Source organism: Rutilus rutilus (genome assembly GCF_951802725.1).
Source record: "Rutilus rutilus genome assembly, chromosome: 18".
Taxonomy (NCBI): Eukaryota; Metazoa; Chordata; class Actinopteri; order Cypriniformes; family Leuciscidae; genus Rutilus; species Rutilus rutilus.
The window spans coordinates 17048794-17075763 of NC_140231.1; the positions used below are offsets into that span (position 1 = coordinate 17048794).

Consider the following 26970-nt stretch of genomic DNA (forward strand, 5'->3'; position numbering starts at 1 on the left):
AATAAAACAAGACCATGAATCGCTTTAAGCATCATTTATTGAACTTTACAAGAAGAAAATACAAAGATCATGGCACTAAAGCCAGTTTGCAAATAAAAAACGTTTGGATTCAGATTCAGACATTAAGACAATTACATAGACCACAATGAAAGTTGCCCATTCAGACCTAGAAAAAAGGATCAATGATACTTGAACTTCCCTGAATCACTGAATATTTCAGTTCTGGATTATCTACAATCATAGTTTATCCACAAATAATGCTCCACTGCCCAGCTTTTCAAAGCACCTTTAAAATCAATCAGAGGTGAAGCTTTAAGTCATTGGAAGGTTGTGAAAAGACACAAATCAATGTATCATATTAATATATATCAACTGTAAAGTGTTCTAAAATTTGAACGAAAGATTTGAGGTTAAAGCCTTTTTGATAATTAAAAGGAATGCACAAACTGTGATTTCGAAAAACTGTTGATTTCAGATAGGAAAGAGTTTTGTATCAAGTGACTGACTGAATAGGCTTACCTTAAACAAGGGCTTTCAAATACCCACAAAATAAATTTGACAAATTTGCAGCAGATGGTCCCCATGTTAAAGGGTTAGTTCACCCAAAAATTTCTGTCATTAATTACTCACCCTCAAGTCGTTCCAAACCCGTAAGAGCTTTGTTCATCTTCGGAACACAAATTAAGAAATTTTTTATGAAATCTGAGAGGTTTCTGAACCAGCCATAGACAGCAATATCATTGAAACTTTCAAGGCCCAGAAAGGTAGTAAAGACATTGTTAAAATGGTCCATGTGACTACAATGATTCAACCTTAATGTTATGCAGCTACGAGAACTTTTTGTGCACAAAAAAACAAACAAAAATAACTACTTTATTCAACAATTTCTTCTCTTCCATGTCAGTCTCCTACGCTAATCACATAGTTAACAGTGCAGCGCTTCCGAGTTCTAAGTCAGAACGCTGGCTCTTTATTGGCCAACGCTGTTCACGTGAGCACGATGCATGCGCGTGATGCTGACGCTGGAGCTGGCAAATAATGAGGCGGCATTTTGACGTAGAACCCAGAAGTGCTGCACGGAACAACGTTGAAGAGAAGAAACTGTTGAATAAAGTTGTTATTTTTTGCACACAAAAAGTATTCTCGTCGCTGCATAACATTAAGGTTGAACCATTGTAGTCACATGGACTATTTTAACTATGTCTTTTAAACTGTCAAGGCCCATAAAAGTTGTAATGACATTGCTGCCTATGGCTGGTTCAGAAACCTCTCGGATTTCATCAAAAATATCTTACTTTATGTTCTGAAGATGAATGAAGGTCTTACGGATTTGGAACAAAATGAGGGCGAGTAATTAATGACAAATTTCATTTCTGGGTGAACTAAACCTTAAAGCTGAAAGAGTTCATTTTGCTTATTCAAATCTGTATGTGGACAACATTCACAATCATGCACAATCTTTACCCTGAGAGAACTGAAAAAACAGAAAAATGTATGGTTTTCTTTTATGAGCAATTTGCAGAAGATATCTGAATCAATAACCCTTCTCTTAGAGTTAAAACTAAAATCAGTGTGTTGGAGTGGAATCTATGATCTTGTGAGGCTGAAATGGTGGTAGTAGACAAAGTTGAGGTGGATGTGAGCTGGACGCATTGGTTACTCACCTACGAGATCATTGCCCTACTTTTGGACAGCTCTGCACCCTTCTTAAGTATTCAAACACAGTTGGAGCGCCTCATCTCGCCAACTGGAAGTGCTTCAAAAAGACTAAATGCCAGAGAACAAGCCAAGGCAAATGTCAGCCATTCTTCCCTCTAACTGCTTGAGAAAACACTTGGAAATTTATTTCCAGCTTGACTTGAAAGCATACTGCCAGAAAACAAACCTCAAAGGCACTAAAACCTTTTATCATGAGAATTTGGGGCAAAAAAACAAAAAAAAAGATATGAAAAATCCAACAAATAACCCAGAAAAGAACTAGATTTTCTACCAATTAAGTTTCAGACAAAATACCAAACCATGAGCATTTTGGGGAAGCTAAAGAAGCTGATTCTACTGCTCCAGGCTTAAAGAAAAAACAGAAACAACAACAACACAATTCCCCCACAATAGGCACTGATCCAACCACATAGCAGAAAATATGTGCCATCCCCATTGTGTTGACTGTACTGTCAGTATAAATTGATGTGGGTCTGTTCTGAGCCTCTCTAGTAGGCGTGTTAGAATCATGGGGAAGTGTATAATCGAGGTGCAGGCGTGGTTGGGGGCAAATGGCTTTACCTTAGTGGGGAGCACGTCCGAGGCATTGTGGGGCGCTAATTCTCTTCCCCCGTCATGCTCAACTTGGCGTCCTGAGGCCCGGGAGCCATTTTAGCTGTAGTTAGCGAAAAGGGAAAATGTGGCTGGAACAGCAGTAATAATAACAAGACATACACTATTTATAATAATACAAAACAGACAATTTACTGTGTAGAATAATTTGTGTGGAGTCCTGGTGTGCTGCAAAAAGCTACACCGCCACCACCTTTCCATCTCCATTCTATCATACATCAAATTGAGAACATTAACACTACAGTGGTTGTTTGCCTGTGAAGTGTAATCAAAGAGATGAATTTTAATGTAGAGTGGTGAGATAATGGGTTACGTGTGCTAAGTGAGATTTGTGTGTGTACCCCACCATATTTCTTTGGAATGAAAGACTGAAGACTGCCTGAGGGGCATTCTAGGAAAAGAGGACATACATAACATGATTAAACAAACCATTCTTTTTATCATGCCTTCCAATCATTATTCACTTTTATTGTGTCTGAAGGGAAGCTACTCAACTGTCATTACATCTGTATCACTTTGAAATTTTAGCAAAACATCTATTGCAGATAGTATGAATTTTTGGGTAGATTCCCTTCATACATTTACAAAAGTTTGAAACTTCTGGCACTAGTTACATGGACTTTAACCTGGATGAATTATTCACACACTTTCAGTTTATAATGTTATAACATGTATGTTTAATTGAATTGCCTAAAATGCTCAAACTGGGACAGCACATTTTTTTTCCTTAAGAACAAAAATACAATTGTATGAAGCACTTCACTGTTTTTTCACTCTTATAACCAATTGCCTTAACTAACTATATGTCAGGCCTGAAAAAGTTTATCAACCCCCCCTCCCCTCCACCCTAAATAACTAAGTGTTTCCACCCCAAAGCCCCTGAAATAACTTCACATGACTCGAATAATAAAGAGACTATAATAATGTGAACAAAATAAATGGTCAGAGAAACAATAGTAATTGCATGGGGCTACTTTCAAAGGAGACAAGAACGTAAAAAAAACTCATTCTCTTTTAAAGACATTTGAGGGGTTACCACCCGTACTAGTAAGTCAATACTCCCAAGTATTCTGTCCATGTAAGAGAACGATGCAAGGCCAGAGATGGCAGTCGTTTGCTCTTTAAATCCTGCAAAACATGCATAATTGCTACTGGCAGGCTATAGAACCAGTTCTGTTTGCTATTTAGCAACAACGACATCTCGAACTCATTCAGAGTCAATATAGGTATCCAAATGGAAAACATTTAGAACATTGAATATGCCTATCGAGCGACAAATTAAAGGTGTCCCTTTTGCAGTTAATCTGTTCTTACCTCTCTTTTGCGACAGGCGATTTTAATATCTGTTTTATTGTAGTCGAACGAACTGGGCAGGCGTAACCATCTGCACTAGTGAGGCAGTGGTTAGAGCGATTAAGTACAGATTTGTGGATTTGTTTGGTACAGATTTACCTAAAAATATCCATATGCACCACCCTTACTCAAATAGGACTATACAAAATAAGTATGATGTGCATGTGATTGTGGTGCTCATGTAAGCAAAGGGATCAGCCAAACTGTTAACATTGTGTTCTCACTCTCTCACACACACACACACACAGACTTCAGTCACACAGGTCCTCTTTATATTCTAAACTATGCTGTCTTCCTAGTCGCTGTGAAATTTAACATCAGTCTAAGCCAAATACAATATACTGACAACAATTTGGATTAAGATATTTGACAGATTTTCTCCTCCTTTGCTGAACAATGAATCTAATAAAACTGTACCTTAGCTGGCGTACTTGGTTTTACAAAAGTCTGTACAAAAAAAAAAACGGTTTATTTTTACAAGGCACAGTCATTTGACTTCAGAGAATGTTTGACCTGACACAACGGTCAAAGGGTATTTTATCTATAAAACTGACAGCTAATGTAATTCTGAGCACTTTGAAAAAATAAGGGGGAAAAAACGATAGAGGCTCAGAATCAAAATGGCCTCGTAAACTTTTACATTCTGTACATAATGACATATTTGACATTATGCAGGGGAAAGATAACTGCGAAACTAAAATAATTCAATTTATCCCTTTCCTCCAGTTTATTTTGTCATGTAGGACCAAAACTGACGCACGCACACATTTTCACAGCCATACACGTGTGCACACATTCATGTAATGGGGCTATCGATATGGGGACTCAGATGTGTGTTGGTGAGAGTAATCAGGATGGCGTAGGAGGGGCTCCTTGTGTGCTGAAGTTGGCTCATACACTCTTGGTGAAGCTGTGGTGCCAGGGGCGGCCATCTGTTGCGGATCCATTGGGCCTGGAGGCACCATGGGCATCGGAGGAGGTGGTGGCGGAGGCGGCGGATAGCTGTACTGGTACTGCTGGTAATGTTGGTACTGCTGGTATTGTTGGTACTGTTGGAACTGCTGGTACTGTTGGTAGTACTCTGCATAGCACCTGGTATGGAGAAAGAATAAATATTGTATATGTAATTCATTTTATATAAAAATATTGTATATGTAATTCATTATATATATATATATATATATATATATATATATATATATATATAAAAAATATTATATGCATCATTACGTAGCAAAACATTTAGGATGCCTTTACCTTGCAATTGGGTCTCCATTTTTAACTGCAGGTAATTCTGGACCACCAGGTGGTGTTGGGAGCAGGGCCCGTCGTTTGGGTCGTGTCTGGGAGAACGGCTGGGGAACCGGGTCAGGCAGTAATGGGGCCGCGCGCCGTATTGGACTTCGGTCTCGGTCGGATTTGGTCACAGCCTGCTGTTCGGCCAAAACTTGTTGTCCCTGCTCAAAGAATCGGGCCCGAGCGGCTTCAAACATGGCTTGGGGGTCAGGCTCTGTGCCTCCCATGGTCCCATAAGCTGGACTGGCACCGTACAGAGAGGAATTTGCTCCGTAGGCAGGGTTAATTGCGGTAGCGCCCGGAGGAGCTTCTCCTTCAGTGGGGTAGCCATCCCTAGCCTGGCTTGTCCTCGAGCTGAGCACCTGGTCTGCGACAGCACTGTAGACTTGACTTGCCAGGGCCCCGTAGACCGCAGCACTGACAGGTTTGCCATCAACCCTGGAAGTGGTCAAGTCTTTCAGAGCTGCAAACGTCGGGTCAGTGCTCGCAGTGTTGTAGAAAGAGTTGTGGACACTCTGCTGCACCTGAAGAGGAAGCCCAGCAGCGGCGGCAGCTGCTGCGGCTAAGACAGCAGCCTGACTCTGGTGATGCTCCATGGGAGGCCTGTTGATTGGGCATTCTCCTGCAAAGTGACCATGCGCACCACAACTGGCACAAGGGACCTTGTTTGTGGTCTGCTGTACCTTTGAGAGCTCCACTGCGAGCGGACGTCCCATAAATGAGGTCCCGTGAAGACCCTCAATGGCTTGATCTGCATCCTCTTTGCGCTCCATGTGCACAAAGGCGTAGCCTGTTAAAGAGGAGAGCTTTGCTGCAAGAGAACAAGTTATAATGTCATATAACGCCAATATTTATGCACTGACACAAAGCAGGTGTATTATAAACACACTTACTCTTTACTTTGTCACAATCAAGAACTTTGCCGTAAGCCGAGAAGAGCTCATACAGGTCTTCAACTGAACAAGAAGCACACAGGTTCCCCACAAATACTTTGGTGGAATTGAGGGGCCTCCCTTTGGATTCCTCAACTACAAGGCTCCGGCCACGATACTCTCGACCATTCAGATCACGGATGGCACGGTCAGCAGCCCCTTCTCCCTGCAGATGGACAAAGGCAAACTGCCTCAGTACAGTTAAGTGCACCACTTCTCCATAAGGGGCAAAAAGTGCTATTAGGTCATCTTGTGTGGTTTCCAAATCCAGATTCCCAACAAAGAGCTTCACTGCGTTGCTGTCGTCCATTGCACCCCAGAATACCTAGAAATAGGGAACAAGCCTTATTTCTTACTTTTTGGCGGCAAGAACCAATTCATACTAAAACTAAACGGGTCTGAAATTGGAGGAGGACTTATCAAACGTAAGTTAAATCGGATCAGCTGAATAAAGACACTGAGACACCGCAAATCAAATCGGATCAGCTGAATAAAGACACTGAGACACCGCAAATCAAATTACGCACGTTTTCCACTCCACTGGCCTACTTTTCCATTGTTTATTGTAAATGTGGTAAATATGTTTGGCCGTTGTGCTTAAAATATTTATTTTAAATAATTTGCTACGTTCAAAAAGTTGTAACATTAAAAACCGCGTCTCTAGGCCTTGCGTGGTTTATTAATTCCACTAACCTGCGTTTCGCATTTTTAACCGCAAAAACGCGTTTTGTGTGAAAAGCCCCATATATCGCCATTTGTATGGTGTGATAGACACAAGAGAAAAAGGCAAAATGCAAACATCTCAGACCATTACAGTTATTTAAAAAAAATAAACATTGTAGCCCGCCAGATGCGGGGACGCGCTACTAATCTGAGCTGCGCAGTAGCTTCTAGAAAGCGCTGAGCTCACCGAGTTTAGCTAATGACAACTGGCGGTGATTTACACGCATAGTGTTAGCCAGCTGACTTTAAACAGCTTCCTCGAAACATTCGCACCTGCCAGCCCCATAAGACGCACCATTTGTGTTCATATAAGCCTTAAAGGAATTTAAAATTCGCATAATTAGCACGCGCGTAGTTTGCTAGCCACGCGCTAGCTTGTTAGCAACCATAAACAAGGAAATACAAAAATGAACGCTCATCATACTCACTGTTAAAACAATTCAGGGGAAGCGGGAACAAATACGACCAAAAGCTAATGAATAGAGTCGAAGCGCTAAGTTATCAACAGGACAAAAATGTTTTGTCGACCCTCTCTCTTACCGAACGCGGTGGACAGACTTCATATCCGTTTCCCGACTGTTTGACGGTGTGACAGTCGTCCGGTCCGTGCGAGTGCAAATAATAGGTGGAAGGATCCGGAATTTGTCATTATAAAGTAGGCTATACTTAAATAGGGAACGTTCACAATTTCATAGGGAAGAACGTTGTTTTTTTTAAGTATTGGAAATACGTGCATGGGATGCACAAAGATAAACAGAATGGTAGCCAGATGCATAAATATATAAAGTCCCCATAAAACATGGAAACCCAACGTGTGTGTGTGTGTGTTTTCTTTTTGTTTTTGTATATCTGTTTATCAAACTGTTATACCCTATATATTTCGGTATGCAAGTGATTGTAATGTTTATTTATTATAATCTTACTCGCAATATTAAAAAGATGAACTAGTCCAGGTTTCAGATGAAAAGTCATTATGACGACGCTGTATTAATTTCAAAGAGGATGTGGAAGCTGACATCTACTAGGGCTATTATTATTATTATTATCAATTTTAAAGAGGGAATGTGGACGACATAGGTCTATTATTAATATTATTATTATTATTATTATTAATAATTTCAAAGTGGGAATGTGGGGCAATAAATTATATAATTATATTTCTCTCTCTTTGTGTTCGTATGTTATAGCGCGTCACAGCATGCGCATGCCCAGGTGTGAAACACGACTTGTCATGTACGAGAACGCGCTCGCCTGGAAACAAAACACATGTGTGCGAGAAGACGAAACAGACAGTGTGAATCACAGTTTCACACAGACTCCTGTTGGTATCTTTTTAAACGTGTACATGGTGGAATAACAAGCAAAACCCCCCTAATTATATATTCCCGGACTTTCCACATTTCCAAAAGTAATTCAGAGCATTTAATGGATCTGACACTTTGGGAAAAGTCACGAAGTAGGCTAGTGTAGTTTGTTCTTTTTGAATAGCAGCGACTGATGAAGAGGTAAGTGGCTCTTCTTCTCTATCTCTTTTAAATATGGTCATGTGTTATGATGACTATAGTGTTTTAGAGCCAGGTTATATTTACAGTACAGTAAAACATTAGAGAACTGATTGAGGAAGTTCGCGCTTAGTCACAAAAGTGTAAGATGTTGATTATTATTTTTAAATAATGAAGATTGTACGATTCACTGATCATATTGACAAAGATTGTCAAGATTTATCTATTGCATTCTCCTATTTTACACGTATATATATATATATATATATATATATATATATATATATATATATATACTACAAATTTGCGAAAGTCGCGTAGTCTATATTGGACTGGGCTGTCAAATTATAGTTTCAGTATGTTTCTTTTATAACGTACATTTGTTGCAGTTACATTCTTTTAAACACATTCATCTGTTTATAGTTGTTATTATTATTATTAGGTTGTTGTTGAATCATTAGTAAATGACTATTTATAAATCCCATTACTCTGGCTATACTGTTTCCTGTCTTTATATAAAAATGGTGCAGTACCTAAGTATACTTACTGTATACAGGACATTTTATATATTTTTAAATAAAAAGACATATATCCACTGTCATTCCCTTTAGTGCTGTATCCAGTTACAGCTCCTGGAAATATCTTGCTCAGGCAACAATTAAAAAACCTCAGCCTGCATTACAGAACAGAGATAATAGCAGCTCTTTCCCAGTGCATACTTAAAGGCTTCCATCTCACCAGTCTGGACTTGCTCTGTTCATGCCCAGACACCAATAAATGAGGCAGCAATCATTTCAGAGCTCAGGCGGACAGGACTACAGTTTCCCCGCCCTTATTTATCCATTAAAACTGAATTCACCGTTGGGATGGATAAGGACATAGAAGAATGTTCAAGGAGAGATGTTGGCCTAAGGTGTTTGGCATACTCTCTTATTATTTGTTACAGCATTTTTTTTTCTTTCGAAAAAATTGTTTTTCCAAATCAAAAGTAGTGTGGCCTAACCAGGAATCCACGTTGTTGTCATGCGAGAAGGACAATATTAATTTATTTATTAAACATCCCTTATTTAGATTTTTTTATTATTACTTAAAAAAACACACACAAAAAAACACGTTTGAACATTTTGTTGAGGTCAAATGAAGTAACCCAAAGAAAATGTTGTTTGACTCATGACTTAAAAACTTGATGATATATACAAAATACATTTTTTGCAAATATCAACTTTTTGAATCATGAATTTAAAAAAAAAGTCTTTCTTTTTTAAGTACTTTTAAGTCCACTCAGACGTATTCAAGGTGCAAGTAGTGGTTAGACCACTTAAAGTATTAGTAGAAAAGGCTACAAGGCTTTTTTTTTTCACGTTTCATACTTTATTGCCCCATAAGCAGACTTGTTAAAATATTATTAGTAAGTATTAATAGAGGCATATCTCAGTTGGCCTCCCTTGAGAGGAAAGTTTTAATATATCACTCTTTTAATTTAGTTTTTACCCATATGTTCTTTATCTTCCAAGTAACGTCAAAAAGATAATAATACTTATTTTCCTTTTGCACAAAAAAAAAAAACTTTACATTTATGCATTTTGGCAGACACTTTTATCAAAAAGCCACTTGCATTCAAAAGTATTTAGACTACATTTTATCAGTTCTTCTCAGTTGAGCCTGGTTTGTATGAAGTTTTGGAAAAGGTATCTGGCCTTTCCTAAATTTGAACAGTGGAGGCGTGTGTGTCCGTGGGTAGGAATGCCCAGTGGAATATGTAAGCCTCTGTTGCCATAGCAGCCATTGGCTCTTGCCAAAAAGTATTCCATACTGGCCCACACAGAGTCAACCTGCTACCCAACCTCACTCAACTAGTGAACAAGTTACTTTAAGAGTCAGCATTAGATACTAAAGAGTGTTCATTCATTATATAAGATGTATCAGTGAAAAAAGAAAGTTTTCAAATAATGCATCCACTCCTGTATTTAATTTATTTCTATTTTTTAAATAGAACTGATTCGCGTCATGATAAAATGCCTTTATTACACTAATACTTCTCGAAAATGTAATTCTCAGTTCCTCTTCACCTCGCATCACATTCGGTTGTTTCGTCTTTAAGAACAATGCAAGTGTTTTTTTGAATGGTCTGTGTGAATGCAGAACAAAAACGGTAGAGATGTGGTATTAGTCAGACCGTGACACACCGTTCTCACATGGCCGGGAGAAAAACAGAGCCAGCGAGGGAGTTTCCCGTAGCCATTGAAAAGCAAAGGTCAGAAGGAATAAGTAGGCACATGATTGCGTGAAAATAGCCATTCTAGGAAAAACAGTGACAAAATGTTTGAGAAACACACATGAGAAAAAACTAAGATGTGCACATGAATAATTTACTGTAAGACAGGTCTAAGTCACTGACTGACAGACATCCTCCAAAACTGGTCAGAACTTCCTTTTTTTGTCAATTGCCAATGTGAGAGAAACAGAGATTCATTGTCAAAGGAGTTGAGATCTCACTGTCGTTCAGAAGATGCAGGGTGACCCTGTGTACGACTATCCTGACTCTCGGCCCGTGGGGGACCGACGGGCTTGTCCACAGAGAGGATCCCAGAGGAGCATCAGTGTACTGGACCGGCTCTTGCTGACGCACCCTGTGTGGCTCCAGCTCTCCGGTAACTCGGCTACAGCTCTACACATCCTGCGGCGTGAGCCCCCCGGGGTGAGCAAGCACATTCCAAACACCACCTGCTTTGATAAGAGACAGTTAGCCTACAGTCAAACTTAAACAACATTCTTGGAAACTTTTGTTGCCTTGCAGACGTTCCTGGTGCGCAAGTCCAGTACATCACAGAAAAAAATGCTGTGCGTCCGGCTGGCAGACGACAGCACGCCGTCCTTCATTAAACAGGTTGTCATTCGAGAAGAGGACTCAGGTGAGTTTGTTAATAAATTACTCGTCATCTTGAATAGATTTTAAGCAAGTAAGCAATGAGTTGGCCATACTGTTATTCATTTTATGTCAACATTAGTTATTGACTTTTGGTGACTAAACCATTTCCTTTTCATTAACAGCCTTCTCTTTGGAAAGCTCAGCTATCAGTTTCCCAGATCTGTGCAGACTCGTTGCCTTCTACTGTGTCAGTCGGTATGGATTAGTATTTACTATGTTCTATCGTCAACAACAGCAAGGCACTCCTTAAATATGATATTTTTATTCCATTATTGTGGATCTGTATTTTAGGGATGTGCTTCCTTTCACTCTGGAGCTGCCTGAAGCAATAGCCAAGGCTTCCTCACACAAACAGTTGGAGTCAATCTCTCATATGGGTGTGGGTAGGTACAACTTTGATTATCTGTTGAAATGAATTGAAGGTTTGAAAGGCGCTTTCTGTCGGGCATTTTATGATGCTTATGCTGCACCAATCCCAGAATTATAGGTAGAGCATAGATTCTTGTAGATATTATTTTTGTATTGTACAAAAAAGTGGCAAAAGTTTTGGGTCTGTTTTTTATTCAGTGAAGATACATTCAGTTGGTGATAGGTGATAGCAAATAAATATATTATGTTACAAAAGATGTACATTTCAATTAAATAGTGTTCTTTTGAACTTTCTATTCATAAAAAAAAAAAAAAACCTGCAATATGGTTTCCACAAAAAATATTAACCAACACTGTTTTCAGCATTATAATAAGAAATGTTTCTTGAGCAGCAAATAATCATAGTAGAATGATTTCTGAAGGATCAAATGATTCTAAAAATTCAGTTTCACCATCACAGGAATAAATTCAATTTTAAATTATATTATAAACAGTTATTTTGATATATATTTACTATAGTCTTCAGTGTCACATGATCCTTCAGAAATCATTCTAATATGATTATTTGCAGCTCAAGAAACATTTATTATTATAATGCTGAAAACAGCGGTGTTGGTTAATATACATATTAGTTATCGGCTTCATAGTATGGTAGTAAAAACATTTTTTACATGTAAAGAAATATTTAAAAAGTAAAGTAAATATTACTTTAAATATTTAAGTTTAATCTAAAAATTGTCTAAATGAAATTGAATTAATTTGATCGATAATTAATTATCGATCACGATATCCAATGACTGATACGATAATTTATTGTTCACTCAAACGATTTTAGAGTTCATAAATGTCAGCTAATATGCATCATAAAACATGTTCATCATGATCTCAATGCCCTTTTGTATTCCACAGAGTTCTGGAATTCCCACCTAAATGTCCGGGGTCCTCGTAATGAACCTGACAAACTCTTGCCCCCAACTCCAAGCCCAGAAGACTGCTCAACGCCCATCAACCTAAACCCCACCACATTCCAGGAGCTTTGTCCAATCCAAACACGGAGTCCCTGTGAGCTGAATTACGGGGGAGGCAAAGGTTTATGTTTTGTCAACCCCCTCTTCCTACAAGACTACCCTGGTCGCAACGCCATGCGCAGACGCCATCATTTCAAAACCAGCATAAAGGTTCGAGTCTCCACTGAAACTTCCAGCCCCCTGTCACCACCTGTCATCCCACCACCTCCACCACCGTTACTGGCTAAAGCCAAATGCAAAGCAAGATTAAAAGCTTTAAAACAGACGACCCCACCTGTTGCAGTTCAGGCTGGCGAGGAAGCCATCAAGAAGACTGAGCAGGAAGCCACAGACTATATGCAACCTTGTGTAGTGTCTCAGAAGAAGATCATGGTCACCCCAACTCTTTCACCCACTGCTGAAGAAGACGACTATCAGATGCCCAAGGCTCTTCAGAAGGTACTGAGACATTTCAGCACTGATTTTACGGGACATTTTAGTTTAGTTTATGTGTTTTCTTGACTGTCTTTTTGCGCTTTTAGGCCCAGATGAAAATCCTGGAGCAGAAAGGACATGAAGAAGACGAGGATGAGGAGGAAGGGCTTGTTCTGGAACAGCGACACGCTCCGTCCCTTAGTGAGCTGGACAGCAGCAGCTCGCTTAGCAGCCTCGACGAGACTGAGGAGAGTCCCGAGCGTCCTCCCCTCGTGCGAGGAACTAGCAACCCGGTTATGTCGCCTCCTAGGAAGTCCATGTCCGCCCTACGCAAGATGAGCGCCGCCTTCATATCCTTTTTCGCCCCAGAGAAGCGAGTGTCGCGGATGGTGGAGGACCTGTCTCGTGATCGCCGCATGGCGTTTGGCGCTCTGGTTCAGGACTTCCTGAGGCAGCAGAGAGAGGCACTGAAGCCCCAGTGCTTGAACTCTCCTGTACAGCTGCTGCAGGATTTGCGTCTCTTCATCAGTCAGGCCAAAGCGTTCCTTCTGGAGTGTGGAGAGCTTGAACCTCCAATCGAAACTCTTCTGACTGAGAACGAGAAAGGTATTTAAGTCAGTATGATTTAATGTAATACTGTTGTCAGTCTCATTCAAACAAGTTAAATGGTGAAATACCACTGTATTTTCCTGTGTGCAGACCAAGCGCTGGAGAAAGCCATGTTCCGCTGTGTGCTGAAACCTCTGAAGCCTCAGATTGATGCGGCTCTTCGGACCCTGCACAAACAAGATGGTTCCTTCCAGAGAATGACGGACAGCTTGCAAAGAGCCAAAGGAGCCTCACCCCAGAAGCTCTTTGGGGTTCAGGTGGGCGTTCCTGACGCCCAGGGCATTGAGAAAATTAAGCACAAGTTGACTCTAATGCAGAGGGCTTACTCACCCATTGACAAAGTGCTGCTACTCCTGCAGATCTGCAAACTCATTTACAAAGCCATGAAAAACAAATCAGGTAATGAAGTTCTTAAATAGCATTGGTTTATTATATACATGTAGATTTATTCGTGCACATACACTACCGTTCAAAAGATTGGGGTCAGTAAGATATTTTTTAAAGTCCCCCTGTAGTCCTGTAAACCTTTTTTCCTTTAAAATAACTTGAATGTAACTACACCGTTGCCTCATTTAGTATACGCGGTTCTATGAATATACAAAGTAGCCCCGCCTCCACTCACTCACACCAGCTCAAAGATCCACTCATTGACGATCACACATTGACGTGATAGGTAGGCTAGTTTGTGACGTCAGCAACACCAGGGATTTTAAACTGCGCTTTTGAGTCTGTCTTTGGTTCACTGGTGTTGACTTATGAATTTGCCCATGGTTTGTCTTAAAGCATATTAAAAACACCACATAGACATATAAACAACAGTAAAAGCTGGATTTTCACCACAGGGGGACTTAAAATGTTTTTGAAAAAAGTCTCTAATGCTCACCAGGGCTGCATTTATTTGATCAAAAATACAGTAAAAACAGTAATATTTGTGAAATATTGTTAACATTTAAAAGAGTTTTCTATTTTATTATATTTTAATATGTCATTTATTCCTGTGATGGCAAAGCTGAATTTTCAGCATCATTACTCCAGTCTTCAGTGTCACATGATCCTTCAGAAATCATTCTAATATGCTGATTTGCTGCTCAAGAAACATTTCTTATTATTATCAATGTTGAAAACTGTTTTTTTGTGGAACCCATGCTAAAGATTTTCAGCATTCTTCAAAAGAATGCCATTTATTTGGAATAGAAATCTTTTGCAAGATTATAAATGTCTTTACTGTCACTATTGATCAATGTAATGAGTCCTTGCTATCTGTATTTCTAAAAAACAGGTCAGGAATTTGGAGCTGATGACTTCCTGCCCGCTCTATCCTATGTGATGGTCCTGTGCAATATGCCAGAGATCTCTCTGGAGGTGGAGTATATGATGGAGCTTTTGGAAAGCTCTTGGCTTACAGGAGAAGGTATGAATAAATACTTTGGAATCTTTAGCTAATTATTATTATTTATTTTTATTATTATTAATCATTATTATTATTATTGTCTTGAAGGGGGTTACTATCTGACAAGTCTCTATGCCAGTCTGAGTCTGATTCAGAGTCAGCCAGAGGATGTGCCACCCAGCTGCCTCACAAACCAGGCCAGAGAGTCTCTGAAAGAATGGAGTCGGCGTCGGAGCAACGAAACCACAAAACAGAAAGACAACCAATTGCCCCAGGTCAGATATACTGGTTGAACAAACCAAAGTACATCATCACTTGCTGAATCGTGCATTAAAGTTTACATCAAAAGTAGCAACAAAAAACAAGAGCTCTATGTCTTCTATGCCACAGAGATTTATAAAGGTGCTGTTTCAAGATGATGACCGTAGCATAGTGAAAACTCTAATGTGGAAGACTGCGCTCGACGGTGAGGCTATGGCTCAGCTCTGTGCTTCGAAGTTTGGGGTGGACCGGCCGGAGGATTACAGCCTGTACTGGAGGAAAGACGGGGAGTTAACACCTCTCCCGTCCAACGCCCAGGTTCAAGACCTGCAGAGCATGGGCGCGAGTGGGGTTCCCCTTATTTACCAGGTGACCAATCAGGCTGAAAGTTCCCAGAAGCTGAACAGAGGGGGCGCAGTCGATCTCACAGAGGAGGCTTCATAATATAGGGCTTTTTTTAAATTGTCAAAGCAAATTCTGTATTTTATATAGCATGCCTGGTTTGTCACATAAAAGCTGATATAATAATAATAATAATATGCTTGTAATGGAGCTCAAAAATGATTTGAGCAGTATTTTCACTTAATTAATTTAATGTTGACTGCAAGATTACACTCTAATAAAGGTTCTTTATTGCCATCTATGGTTCCATGAAGAACCTTCAACATCCACTGAACCATTTCATTGCACAAAATGTTCTTTATAGTAAAAAAGGTTCTTTAGATTCTTAAATCTAAGAAAAAATCTTGTGTTCTTACGGAAAAAAAAAAGAATTATTTGAAGAACAGTTGACTGAAAGGTTCTGTGGGATGCCAAAATTTGAATATGGTTTTGCAGCAAAATCCCTCTTTTGAAACTTACATTTTTAAGAGTACAAAATGTAAAATCAGCCTATTTTTGTGTCCATTACTGGTATATATAATGTTCAGCTGGTGTTGTGTGAGATGTCATTGGGCTAAATTATAAAGTATTTCCTCTTGTTATATTATTTAAAATTTTCTCATAGGTTGGTTATTAATGACTTGATTCATTATCCCGACTTTCAGTTTTCAATCCCCCCTCCCCTTTTAGTCTTTTCTAATGTAAAAACTGTGTGGGTAATCAACCAGTTATGTAAATCTCTCATTTATGAGATGGTCAGTAATGAGTTACTGGATATTATCTTATTGTTCACCTTGTATCATGATAATATTTATATGAAATGCATTGTACAAATGTTTTGGTATTTTGAAAGTAAACAACAATACAATATCTTCGGAAATAATTGGTTTTATTTGGTAGGGACTGTTGATTTTCACAGTCCACACTGAACACTTTGAGGAACTGAACAGCCTGTAAAAAAATTAACAACTTATATTCTTAAGAATGAATGCAACCATTTCTCCTAGATATCAGTGAATCAGCATATTAACTCTACCCTAGATATGATCTGCAGTTAGCACAGAATATGTTTCCATTTTAAAGTAAGTTGAGAAAGTGTGTTACGTGTTGTGATTACATAAGTACCGCCCTCACACAGCAAGTTCACTCTTGTCAGTGCTTTCACATGCCTATGTGGGAAGCGTGGGCTGCGGTCGGATTCGAAGCAGGAACAGAAATTTCTAATTAAAACTCTTATCAGAATTGCCTTTGTTTAGAAGTGAATAGACAAAAAAGAAAGAAAAATAGTGGGAAGGTAAAGCACTTGGGGTTATGTTCCTGTGTTTAAGTGCGGTTCTTCCTTCCTCCTACATGTGAATGGTTTTATAATCATTACCAGTCCCTTCCTTGTGCACTCTGCAGCCTTTTGTTCATTTCCGAAAAGTTGCTGTGACTCAGTGTGGTCCAATACTCGTCTGAGAGGACTTCCACAGCACTGTGTCCTCTCAGCACCAGCAGGTGGAATCCGTGCGGGTCATTTCCAGTAGCTGGGCCTCTACCTCCTCGGCATCGTCTGGGAAGCGTTCAACGAAGGACTGGATGAGCCCTTCAGCGCTGCCTTCATACTCAACCAGCTTCACAGCGTCATCTACAACACAAACAGCAGCACATTATTCCATTTGTGTATATGTGTATCTGTGTTTCTGTCACTGATCATACAAGAATGGTAATTTTTTATATATGGCTGAAGGAAGGAGGCTAAACAAACCTTTGAAGAAGGTGTTAGCCTGGACAAACATCTTACGAGCTTCCTTACGCAGCAGAACCGTCTCTCTGAGGCGCAGGAAATCGTGGGTGCCGTCAGCAGTTACAGCAGAGTAGCCTTCATACAGAGCCCTTCCTCCCTCCACATCGGCTGTCGCCTTGTGCACCTTTACAAAAAAAAAAGCAAATCATTATGGAAGCTCGTTTCTGTTCCATCAAGCTGCATTCACACTAGACTTTGAGCACGCGAAAGTTCTACGGACACGGCAATGGCAACGGTCGTGATATGACGTCACATTCTGCGGCATCTGTTTTGATAAAAACGTAAATTCAACATATAACAAATAATAATAAATCCAGAAAGTAAAAATATACAATCTACTCCACTTTAATGCAAAAAATATGTGTGTTCTTTTAACTCTCGCCGTGACTTATTCATCTTCTATTGGTCACATCTTCATGTATGTATCACGTCAATATGAACTTTGGAACGCACCGAAATGCCAAACTTTTTCACATGAGCTTTTTCCAGTCTCCAGCATTCATATGCGTATGAATGGAAGTCAATGGAAGGAATGAGCAGTGTAGTGTAAACGACCCTTCAGTTCAGAGTAAAAAAATTATTATAATAATAAAAAAAATTAAAAAACACTTATTAACTGAAATCACATATTAATAAAACTTTACATTTTATTTCAGCTATAGTCATATATCGATATAAAGCCTTTTATTTCTAAATAACTCACTAAAATGCAATGTCATGTGGTCATACTACTGCAGGAAACGTTTTCTATTGCATAATGTATTCTGTTTCTCATACTATTTTTAATAACAGGTAGGCTAGTGTATGCGGTGCAGAATAATTTAGTTAGCAGAACGCTAGTTCCGTTTGAACAGTAAACTGGCTGTACCTGCAGTTTACAGAGGAACCTCTGGATGGCACTCTTGCCCACTGTGTTGATCTTGCTGCGGTCGAGTGTTATGACAGCGTCTGGTCGTCCATCTGTCCCCGTGCACTCCTTCAGACCAACCAGCCCCTCTCCAGCCTCCAGCAGAACCCGTAAAATCACAAACCGGGCCTGCATGTGTGCCTATGACAGCCAGGACAATGTCAAGACGAGAAGATAATCAAGCAAAAGAGTAATGATTTCTGGACAGGCACACATCTAATTCTCACCTGTCTCCAGCTCTTGCTCTCTTGCGTGTAGAACTCCAGGCCTAAAAGGCCAGCACGCACCATGGTCAGCCAGTTCACGTACACCACCTCCTCTGCATCCTCCCCTTCATGCCCGAAAATACTGCCACACACACAAATTGCTCAGCATTTATATCTGAGTGAATCCATACAGAAGTGACTGAAGGTTCAGTGACTCACCTGAGCACCTGTTTGTTGAGACACAGGTAGAGACCTACACACTCAGCCCGACACTCCTCATAGGACGAGGCGATGGTGGAGAACTTGCTGTCCCATGTCTCGCTGCCCTTGTACCAGCTCGAGATCTGAAAGCCAAAACGTAAATTTTATGACTTTGATTGGCAGTGCAAGGTTCATAAAGAGGGTAAAGCACAGTTGAATCCAGTAATGAACAGGATGACAAGGTAACCAACTCACCAGTTCCCCTGTTTCTGGATTACGTACAGCAGTTTCATCAAAGTTGAATTTTCCCTTATCATCCTGTTTCAATACAAACACATAAGATGAAGAAACTGTGAAACATTTGTATTCATGAAATGTTCTGGGTTCAAAACAACTATGTTCTATTGAGAGTTTAAGCTCCAAGCAGACGCTCTGCTAAAAAGACAATGTAGACAACTTCATAGTATGGAGAACTATAAATGCCACTCAAATATATATATATATATATATATATATATATATATATATATATATATATACACACACACCAGCGTTTAAAAGTTTGGGATCAATAAAATGTTTAAATGATGTGAAAGAAGTCTATTTATTAATGTTGTGAAATATTATTAAATGTACTTTATTCCTGTGATGGCAAAGCTGAAATAAAGTGATCCTTCAGAAAATCACTCTAATTTACTGATTTGCTGCACAAGAAACATTTCTTATTATTAGCAATGTTGAAAACAGTTGTTCTGCTTAATATTTTTGTGGAAACAGTGATACGTTTATTTTTTCAGGATTCTTTGATAAATAGAAAGTTCAAAAGAACCACATTTATTGGTAAAACTTTACAATAAGGTTCCATTAATTAAGGTTATTTATTGCATTAATATTACCTAATTTACAGTACTTCTTCATCTTTGTTAACATTAGTTAATAAAAAAATACAACTGTTCTTTGTTAGTTCATGTTAGTTGTAGTTTATTAACTTATGTTAACAGACAAAACTTTTAGTCTTAGTTAAAATTTTTAGATTAACATTAACTAAGATTAACAAATGCTTAAGAACTATTTTTCGTTGTTAGTTCATGTTAACTGATGTAGTTAGCCAATTATATATATATATATATATATATATATATATATATATATATATATATATATATATATATCATTATAATATATATATTTTTATATATCCCACAAGTCACATATATACAGCAACATGTTGATCTGCTTCTGTTTCTCTACCTGAACAAAGAGCTTCCCACTGCCATGACCCAGCAGCTCATGGAGTCCAACCTGCACCTCAAAAGAAGGCCCTTTCCATTTGATGTACAGGTCCTACAGAGGAAGAAAAATGACCACTCTGAACCTCTACTGCAACATGTTTGATTCATTAAACTATGGCCTGGTTTCACAGAAAGGGCAGTGACATATTTTAAGATATGTCAGTGCAAATAGCTTTCCGTTAAAACAGCTCAAACATGCATTTTAGTCTGGGTCTAGGTTTAAGCCTTGTCTGTGAAACCGGGGGTATGGGTGCCCAATCCTTATCCTGGAGATCTACCTACCCGCAGAGTTCAGATCTAACCCTGATCAAACACCTGTCTGTAATTATCAAGTGCTCCTGAGGATCTTAATTAGCTGCTTCAGTTGTGTTTGATCAGGGTTGGAGCTGAACTTTGCAGGAAGGTAGATCTCCAGGAACAGGATTGGGCACCCCTGCATTACAAGCTTACAGACAGCCGTCGTCAGCCTTACCTTGTCATTCTCCTCAAGAAAGGTGAGCTTGTCTTTCTGCGTGGCATACGCAACAGCCAGCACATTCCCAAGTGACACGTTCTTGAAACCTTCTGTCTGTCTGATGTCGTCATCTACAGACAGATAAATGGTTCAAACTTCTCATAGAACATTTATCAATCAAATTTGACTGCATATGGAAAAATCCATGTCAGTTCAGAGGACTCACAGTTTGGAATGTTGATTCCTGCAGGGATGCCGCTGCCGGCGAAGGTGAGTACGTCCAGAGAGGTGAAGTCTGGCTTGAGGAAGCTGTCCTTCTCAAAGGCTGGAGGCCAAGGCAGCTCTGGAAGCAAGACCTCGGCCGAGCTCACCAGTTGAGTAAAGCGAGCGCTCATGGCCTTGTTCACCACGGCAACAAAACCTGTTGGGTAAGATGGTAAGTGCGAAGGAGAGAGAGAGAGAAACAGAAGTCATAACTGGGAATCTACAACAGTTACTGGTTGTTTGAGCAATTCATGTGAAATGATTTCCTGTCTTTTTTTGTTGTTGTTTTTTTTGCATGTTGGTTGCACCACATGACTTTGATTTGGTGGACAAAAAGTTTTGAGATTATAATAATCATCATCATAAATATTATTATTACTATATTATTAAATAATACAAATAAAAGATTATTCCTAACTACTTATGAATTTCATTCTTTTAATGAGACTTTTAATTATAATAACAAAATTAGTTTTTATTCAGGAATTAAAAACATGTTCATCATAGATGAGGAGTATTCAAGCCATCGTATGTATGAATTACATTTTTATGTGTATTTTTTTTAATAAATGAATAGATCTGGACAAGAAATGACCAAAAAATATTTGATCTTACCTTCAAATTCACCTCTTGAGCCAAATGGATCTCTGTAGCTCTCAATAAAGCCAATGTAACTGATAAAACATAAATAAAATAAAAAGGTTTGTAATAGAAATTCCAAATGGGAAAGAACAATAAGTCTAGCTCAACAATGAAATCAAACATTTAAGCCTATATCAATAGCCTGTGGCCTATTTCACAGAGTTGGTTTCTGTGGCAATCCAGGTAAGTTTGAGTTTACTTTGCACAAACTCTGTTTTTGGGCGGTTCAAAATGATGTATTAGTTTTTAGCTGTGTTCATCACCATGTTAACTAATGCTACAAGGCTAACATGCTTCAAAGCATGTTTTATTCAGAGTATGAGATCGCAAACTAAAACTGAACCAACCAGCTGTGAACAAAGTGGCATTAATCTAATGCAGTAAACTCACTCCTCCTATATCTCTTGCTCCAAATTAAAGCACTACACAGTAAAAGAATTTTAAGAGACAAAAATCACAGACCTCAAATCATAGCACATGGCCCTTTCCCAATCCTGTCCCCCCTCTCTCTCTACAACTGTACTATCTGCATAAAGGCAATCATTCAGCTTTTGATTTCTAATTATTTATACTTATTAGAGTAGTCTGTCTGAATACTCAAAAACGCATTAGATTTTAAAAAGCTTGTAAAACGACAATGTTTTCTTTCAGCAGCCTTTTCAAACTTTCTCAGCAGCAGCAGTGATTCTTCTTGCCTTGTAAATGTGTTTAAATGTCTTATAACAATCTCTGTATACATCTTCAGCAGAGAACTTAACTGCGCTGACACTCTTGTGAGAAGTGAATCAAACTGGCGCTCTCCGTGTTTCGTGTGATTGGCTGTTGCTTTCAGGTGCATGCGCTCCAGAGTTAAACAAACTCGGGATTTGACAAAGAACGTTTATAACGAGTGTTGTGAAACTGTTGAATCTAAACTGAGCAGGATTTGTTTGGTTTTGTCAACTTTAAACCTACTCTTATACTTAGAGTTTGTTCAATTAGCTTTGTGTAAAAGGCCAGAGGTCTGTTAAAAATGAGTCAGACACCTCTCCACAATAGGTCCTTTGTCTTTGATCCAATAACGGGACCCTTCTTTATGGTCTTCCACTGAACCATAGGTGAAACTGCGGATATACTCCTCCAGCATCTTCTTCTGGTTCTCATTGGCTGCATGAGCCTGAGACAAAAACAACAACAGCAGCAGCTTTACTCGTGCTTCAAATGGTCATGCTGTTCATTTCACATCCAAAAGTATCATTCATTCAGTGTTTTTTTTTTTTTCAGGTTGAATGTTATCATACCTTGGCTTTTTCCAAATTCTGACACACTTTCTCCATAAGAAAGGAATAATCGCCCCTCTTAACACTGAACACAGCATCCTCAAATTCAAATCTACCACAAAAAGTTTCACCACCCTTCTCAGCATCACAGCAGTCTGCAGATGGGAGGGAAAAAGAGGACAATGAGAAAATAGTGGAGAAAAGGAAAAAAACTCAAATGAAATGAAAAGTAATACACAACATATAAACTGGATTTAAATTGGTCTGTATACTCACCCGCCTTCTCAGCAGATGCCAAACGCACCTCATAGCACCGCTTCCCATCTATTTCACTCTTGAACAGACGGGTGTTGTAGGCACTCAGTTTCTACAAGGACAGACAGAGTACTCTAAATGTGAGCGAATATTTAGGTAATAGTTCATTCATGCTGTCAGTGAGGATATAACAAGATCAAGTTACATCTGGTTCAATTGGTTAAAATTAGCTATCAGGAGCAATCAATGAACTTTTACAGTTTTTATAAATTTAGATTAGTTCATTTATGAACTCCTGACCATTGTTAATTCATGTTTTTCATAGAAATGTACCTGAATTAATAAATGCTGTTGAAGTATTGTTCATTGTTAGCTCATGACACCCAATGCATTCAACAATGTTAATGAAATGAACCTTATTGTGTGTGTGTGTGTGTGTGTGTGTGTGTGTGAATGTGAATGAATGAATGAATGAATGAATGAATGAATGTGTATATATCTATATATTCTATATCTGCATTTGGCAGATGCTTAAATTCTAAATGTATTCATGGTTTTACATTGTTGCCAGTATGTGTGTTCCCTAGGATCAAAATTAAGGACTTCAAAAGCGTATCAAATGTTTTCAATGATAACAAAAGCAGGAATTTAAGAAACATTTGCAAATATTTATAAATCTTTACAAATATGGAACATAATTTCTGTTAATATTTTATGAAACATTTAATATTATATACGTGTCATACACTATATTAATTCATATTACTCCAAGGAACAATACAGCTGTTAGGAATGTGCAAGGCTTCCGGTGTCACTTTCTTCCAGTATTTTTTAGCTGTACAAAAACAGTCTGTTATGCAGCTTGATGTTGGAAAGTGGTGGTTGTTGTCATAATTTAATTTATTATGGTAATTATAAACACTAGTCTGTACCTCAAATTGTTTTACCATTTTGTCATTCTTCTAGTTATCTACCTATAGCAGCTAATGAATAGGAAGTCTCACATATTCACAGAAAATATCTTCCACATTTCAAAACAAAGTTGATACCTTGGAGTCCAGAAATTTCTGGGCAAACTCTGCATCTTCTAAGCAGCAGTTCCCTGAGAAGTAAGTTGTGATCCCCTAGGAGAGAATAGTAATGAATAGTAAAACATCAACCTGAGACTAAGCTGTAAAAAGTGTCTTACGTTTTTTCCTCTTTTACCTTGTCACCCAGGCCGAGCTGTTTCACCTTGTCTTCTAGGGAGTAGAGGGGCTCAGAGCAGCAGCCCCACAGCGCCTCTATGTCGCTGGGGCTCTCCTCAAACACCAGGCTCTCCCACACAAGAGCCTTGAACTTCTCCTGCATATAAAAAAGGCATAGTTATCAAATACTAACACTGTTGGGATGTTGCATACAAGTATGACCGATTACACATGGGACATATTAAGTAGGGTGTTTCACCTTTGGTAGGTTGGGGATGAATTTGGTGTCCCCAAAGGACTTGTAGTTCCCCATGTTTGCATAAATCCCAGCAGCATATACGAGGAAGGCCTAGAATGAGATAGAACTTTGTTACGACAATGAACAATTGAGAAGATGTTAACTTTGGTGTTCGTAACAGGTCATTTCACCTGATATTCCTCTGCGCTCAGTCCAGCTGCAGTCGCCGTTGCCTTCAGCTGCTGTGGCGCCTGTGCGCGGAACAATTTTTGCAGCAGTGCGTAGATGTTGGCAGACTCAGGAGACGTCTGGATCAGCACGGCCAGGCCACCGTACCAGGACGCTCGAGAGAGGTAGTGTGCATACAATTGCTCTTTGGGAGACAGCAGCCTGAAAGCCTCCCGGCAATCCAGAGCAGAGATCCCGATGTCATTTGGGAGGTAATACTGAGAGTCCACCATTTCAAACTTCAGGCAGCTTGTTCGCTCTCCACTGAAAATTCACAAAAGCATGAAGGAGTCACTAATTAAATATCCTACTATGCAAAAGAACAAAATTACCTGGTTATAATTTATTGGGGATTCATCATAGCTTTACATCCTGAACTTGCTCTGTCTCTCTCTCGCACACACAGTTAATATAAGCCATTGGGCTGCCAACTTTTGAGTTAAGCTTGAGACCCTTTCACACAATTTCCTGATCCCAGAAAATTGCTATAGAATGGCTAGAGTGCCTTTGATGTGAATGCAAACACGTCCCGGGATTGATCCCAGTATCGATCCCGGGATGGGGACCTAGTAACATTGCCAGGATCAGTCCTTTGTGAACAAAAGGCAGGACCAATGCCATAAGGGGTATGTCGTAGTTGACGTAGTTATCGTGTGACTCTTTGACAGGGTGTTTTAAATGCAGATCAACGTTCACGTTGCATATTAACTTAGTAGGAAGTTTGTGTGCTTCAACGGAACAAATAAAAAGTGTGTGTTCGTCAAGGAACAAAGGAAGGACAAAAAATGTCTGCATTACATGTTATGTCACGTGTCTTGATGGGATCTTTACGGGATGTGTGTGAAACCTTTCATCACAATAAGTGTATTGAAATTGTCCAAACATTTGGTAACTAAACAGAATTTCATTAAGTTTAGTGACAACATGTTACAATGTTTACATGGTGCAATGACTTGTAGCCTACTGTTTGTATTAGTGCCTGACACAAATTTCACGATTTCAATTCATAAGCTTGCGACTTGATTCCAATCTTGATTTATTTGGCTAAATATCAAGTACAGTAGCTAGGCCTACATAAATGTTAATTTTTCTCAAAGGAAAAAAATATCTTAGCTAATGCTGTAAACATACAGCCCAGTCAGCTGGTATTTTTATTACAGGTTAAAATTCGCAACTCAAATTAATATAATGCGTTTTTTATAATAATGTTAAAATATTTTTTAATGATAGGAGTAAAAATATAAAATATGCAATATAGTGCATATATTTAGCAAAATTATCCTCTCTATAGTTCATTTTTCTAGCTAACTAACGTGCTATGATCATTAAATGGCTTTTCCTGAGGTAACGTTAAATGTAACTTTACGTGTGACATGATATTGTTCTCCAGCTGTTTTATTGACCCATTTCCGCGGTTGAAACACTGATTGATCGATTACATGAGACATGATACATTTAGGTAAGTTGTACTGTACCTCCTAATGTTCATTCGTGTTTATTTACTATAAGTAAGGAGGAAAATATGATCAGTTCACGTGCCGCCCGCTTGAACTGAGGAGATCTGTCACGTGACACGTCACATTTAAAAGCGCAAAAAACGGATTTATTATTTGAATTTCGTAATAAAATTGACTTAATTTGAAAGCTGAGACTTTGTTTCATATCTGGTCTGTCTCGTCTGTCGGTGAGAGCGTGAGGACAGTGTCAATTGCGTGAGAGTTGACAGTCTATACTTTTGGATATGTAACGTTAAATCTGTAGACATACACAGTCAAAAGATTGGCTTCACGGTTGAAAGGTGAATCAGCATGGACACGGTGAGTTTCTCTTTCACTTCTGGGACTTAACTGATCAGCTAGTGCCGTTAGCACACTTGATATTGCAGGAAATCAGACAATGAAATCACGCAAATCTGTGCCATGCAAACAAATATGAAATCATTTTCCTATACAAATATCCTATCATCTACAATAGCGAACATACACTTTCTCTTTAAACAATATCCCATATATAAACAACAGCATGTAACACAAGTTCTACCTGAATTGTGTGTTCACTCCTGTCAAAATGAGCACCAGCGAGAGTCCGTCCGAATCTACTTCCGCTACTCATTCAACGGAATGATCCGCCCCTCAGCCAATCAGACGACGGGGAAGATAACTGACTGGCGTGAGATCCAATAGGAACAGCAGGTGAAAAAAAGGTTTCGAGTGATTGAAAATGAAGGCAACTGTAGGAGGGGATTCTTTTTTATGTTTATTGTATTGTATTAATATATTATTATACAAATGTTTATTTAATATATTTATTGTATCAGTGGATTCAGTCTTAGCCATTTATTTTTAAACTGACGTGTTTATCACTTAAGTGCTTAAGAGGAATTCATTTCCCAGCACTCTAAAATAAACTTTCTGTCAACAGGATATTGTCCATCTGCATTGTCTAAACAGCATCTTGACCACCCAGGATCATTTATTTGTTTATTGTGCTGTGGTTTGCTTTCTTGACTGTCACTACCAGATGAGAATAATTA

General features: G+C 38.9%; 3 protein-coding genes across 3 annotated transcripts; 1 reads left to right on the forward strand and 2 right to left on the reverse strand.

Moving 5' to 3' along the window:
• Positions 1–19: 19 nt before the first annotated feature.
• On the reverse strand, positions 20–7222 carry rbm14a (RNA binding motif protein 14a). Its single transcript, XM_084386721.1, has 5 exons — positions 7176–7222; positions 5874–6237; positions 4942–5791; positions 1296–4776; positions 20–713 (listed from the first exon to the last, which is right to left on the reverse strand). The coding sequence occupies exons 2-4, from the start codon at positions 6220–6222 to the stop codon at positions 4494–4496; spliced, it is 1482 nt and encodes a 493-aa protein (XP_084242847.1). The 5' UTR covers positions 6223–6237; positions 7176–7222; the 3' UTR covers positions 20–713; positions 1296–4493.
• A 611-nt stretch (positions 7223–7833) lies between these two features.
• On the forward strand, positions 7834–16393 carry rin1a (Ras and Rab interactor 1a). The gene is made up of 11 exons (XM_084387060.1): positions 7834–8140; positions 10644–10835; positions 10935–11049; positions 11189–11261; positions 11358–11449; positions 12345–12901; positions 12985–13483; positions 13577–13885; positions 14766–14897; positions 14985–15151; positions 15267–16393. The coding sequence occupies exons 2-11, from the start codon at positions 10647–10649 to the stop codon at positions 15579–15581; spliced, it is 2448 nt and encodes an 815-aa protein (XP_084243186.1). The 5' UTR covers positions 7834–8140; positions 10644–10646; the 3' UTR covers positions 15582–16393.
• Positions 16391–26569, reverse strand: dpp3 (dipeptidyl-peptidase 3). Its single transcript, XM_084387061.1, has 18 exons — positions 26478–26569; positions 24401–24701; positions 24231–24320; positions 23991–24128; positions 23834–23908; positions 22806–22896; positions 22551–22684; positions 22296–22426; positions 21244–21302; positions 20591–20785; positions 20383–20495; positions 19870–19962; positions 18874–18936; positions 18637–18761; positions 18439–18559; positions 18173–18352; positions 17266–17428; positions 16391–17145 (listed from the first exon to the last, which is right to left on the reverse strand). Exons 2-18 carry the CDS (start codon positions 24668–24670, stop codon positions 17003–17005), a joined length of 2184 nt encoding a protein of 727 aa, XP_084243187.1. The 5' UTR covers positions 24671–24701; positions 26478–26569; the 3' UTR covers positions 16391–17002.
• Positions 26570–26970: the final 401 nt, after the last annotated feature.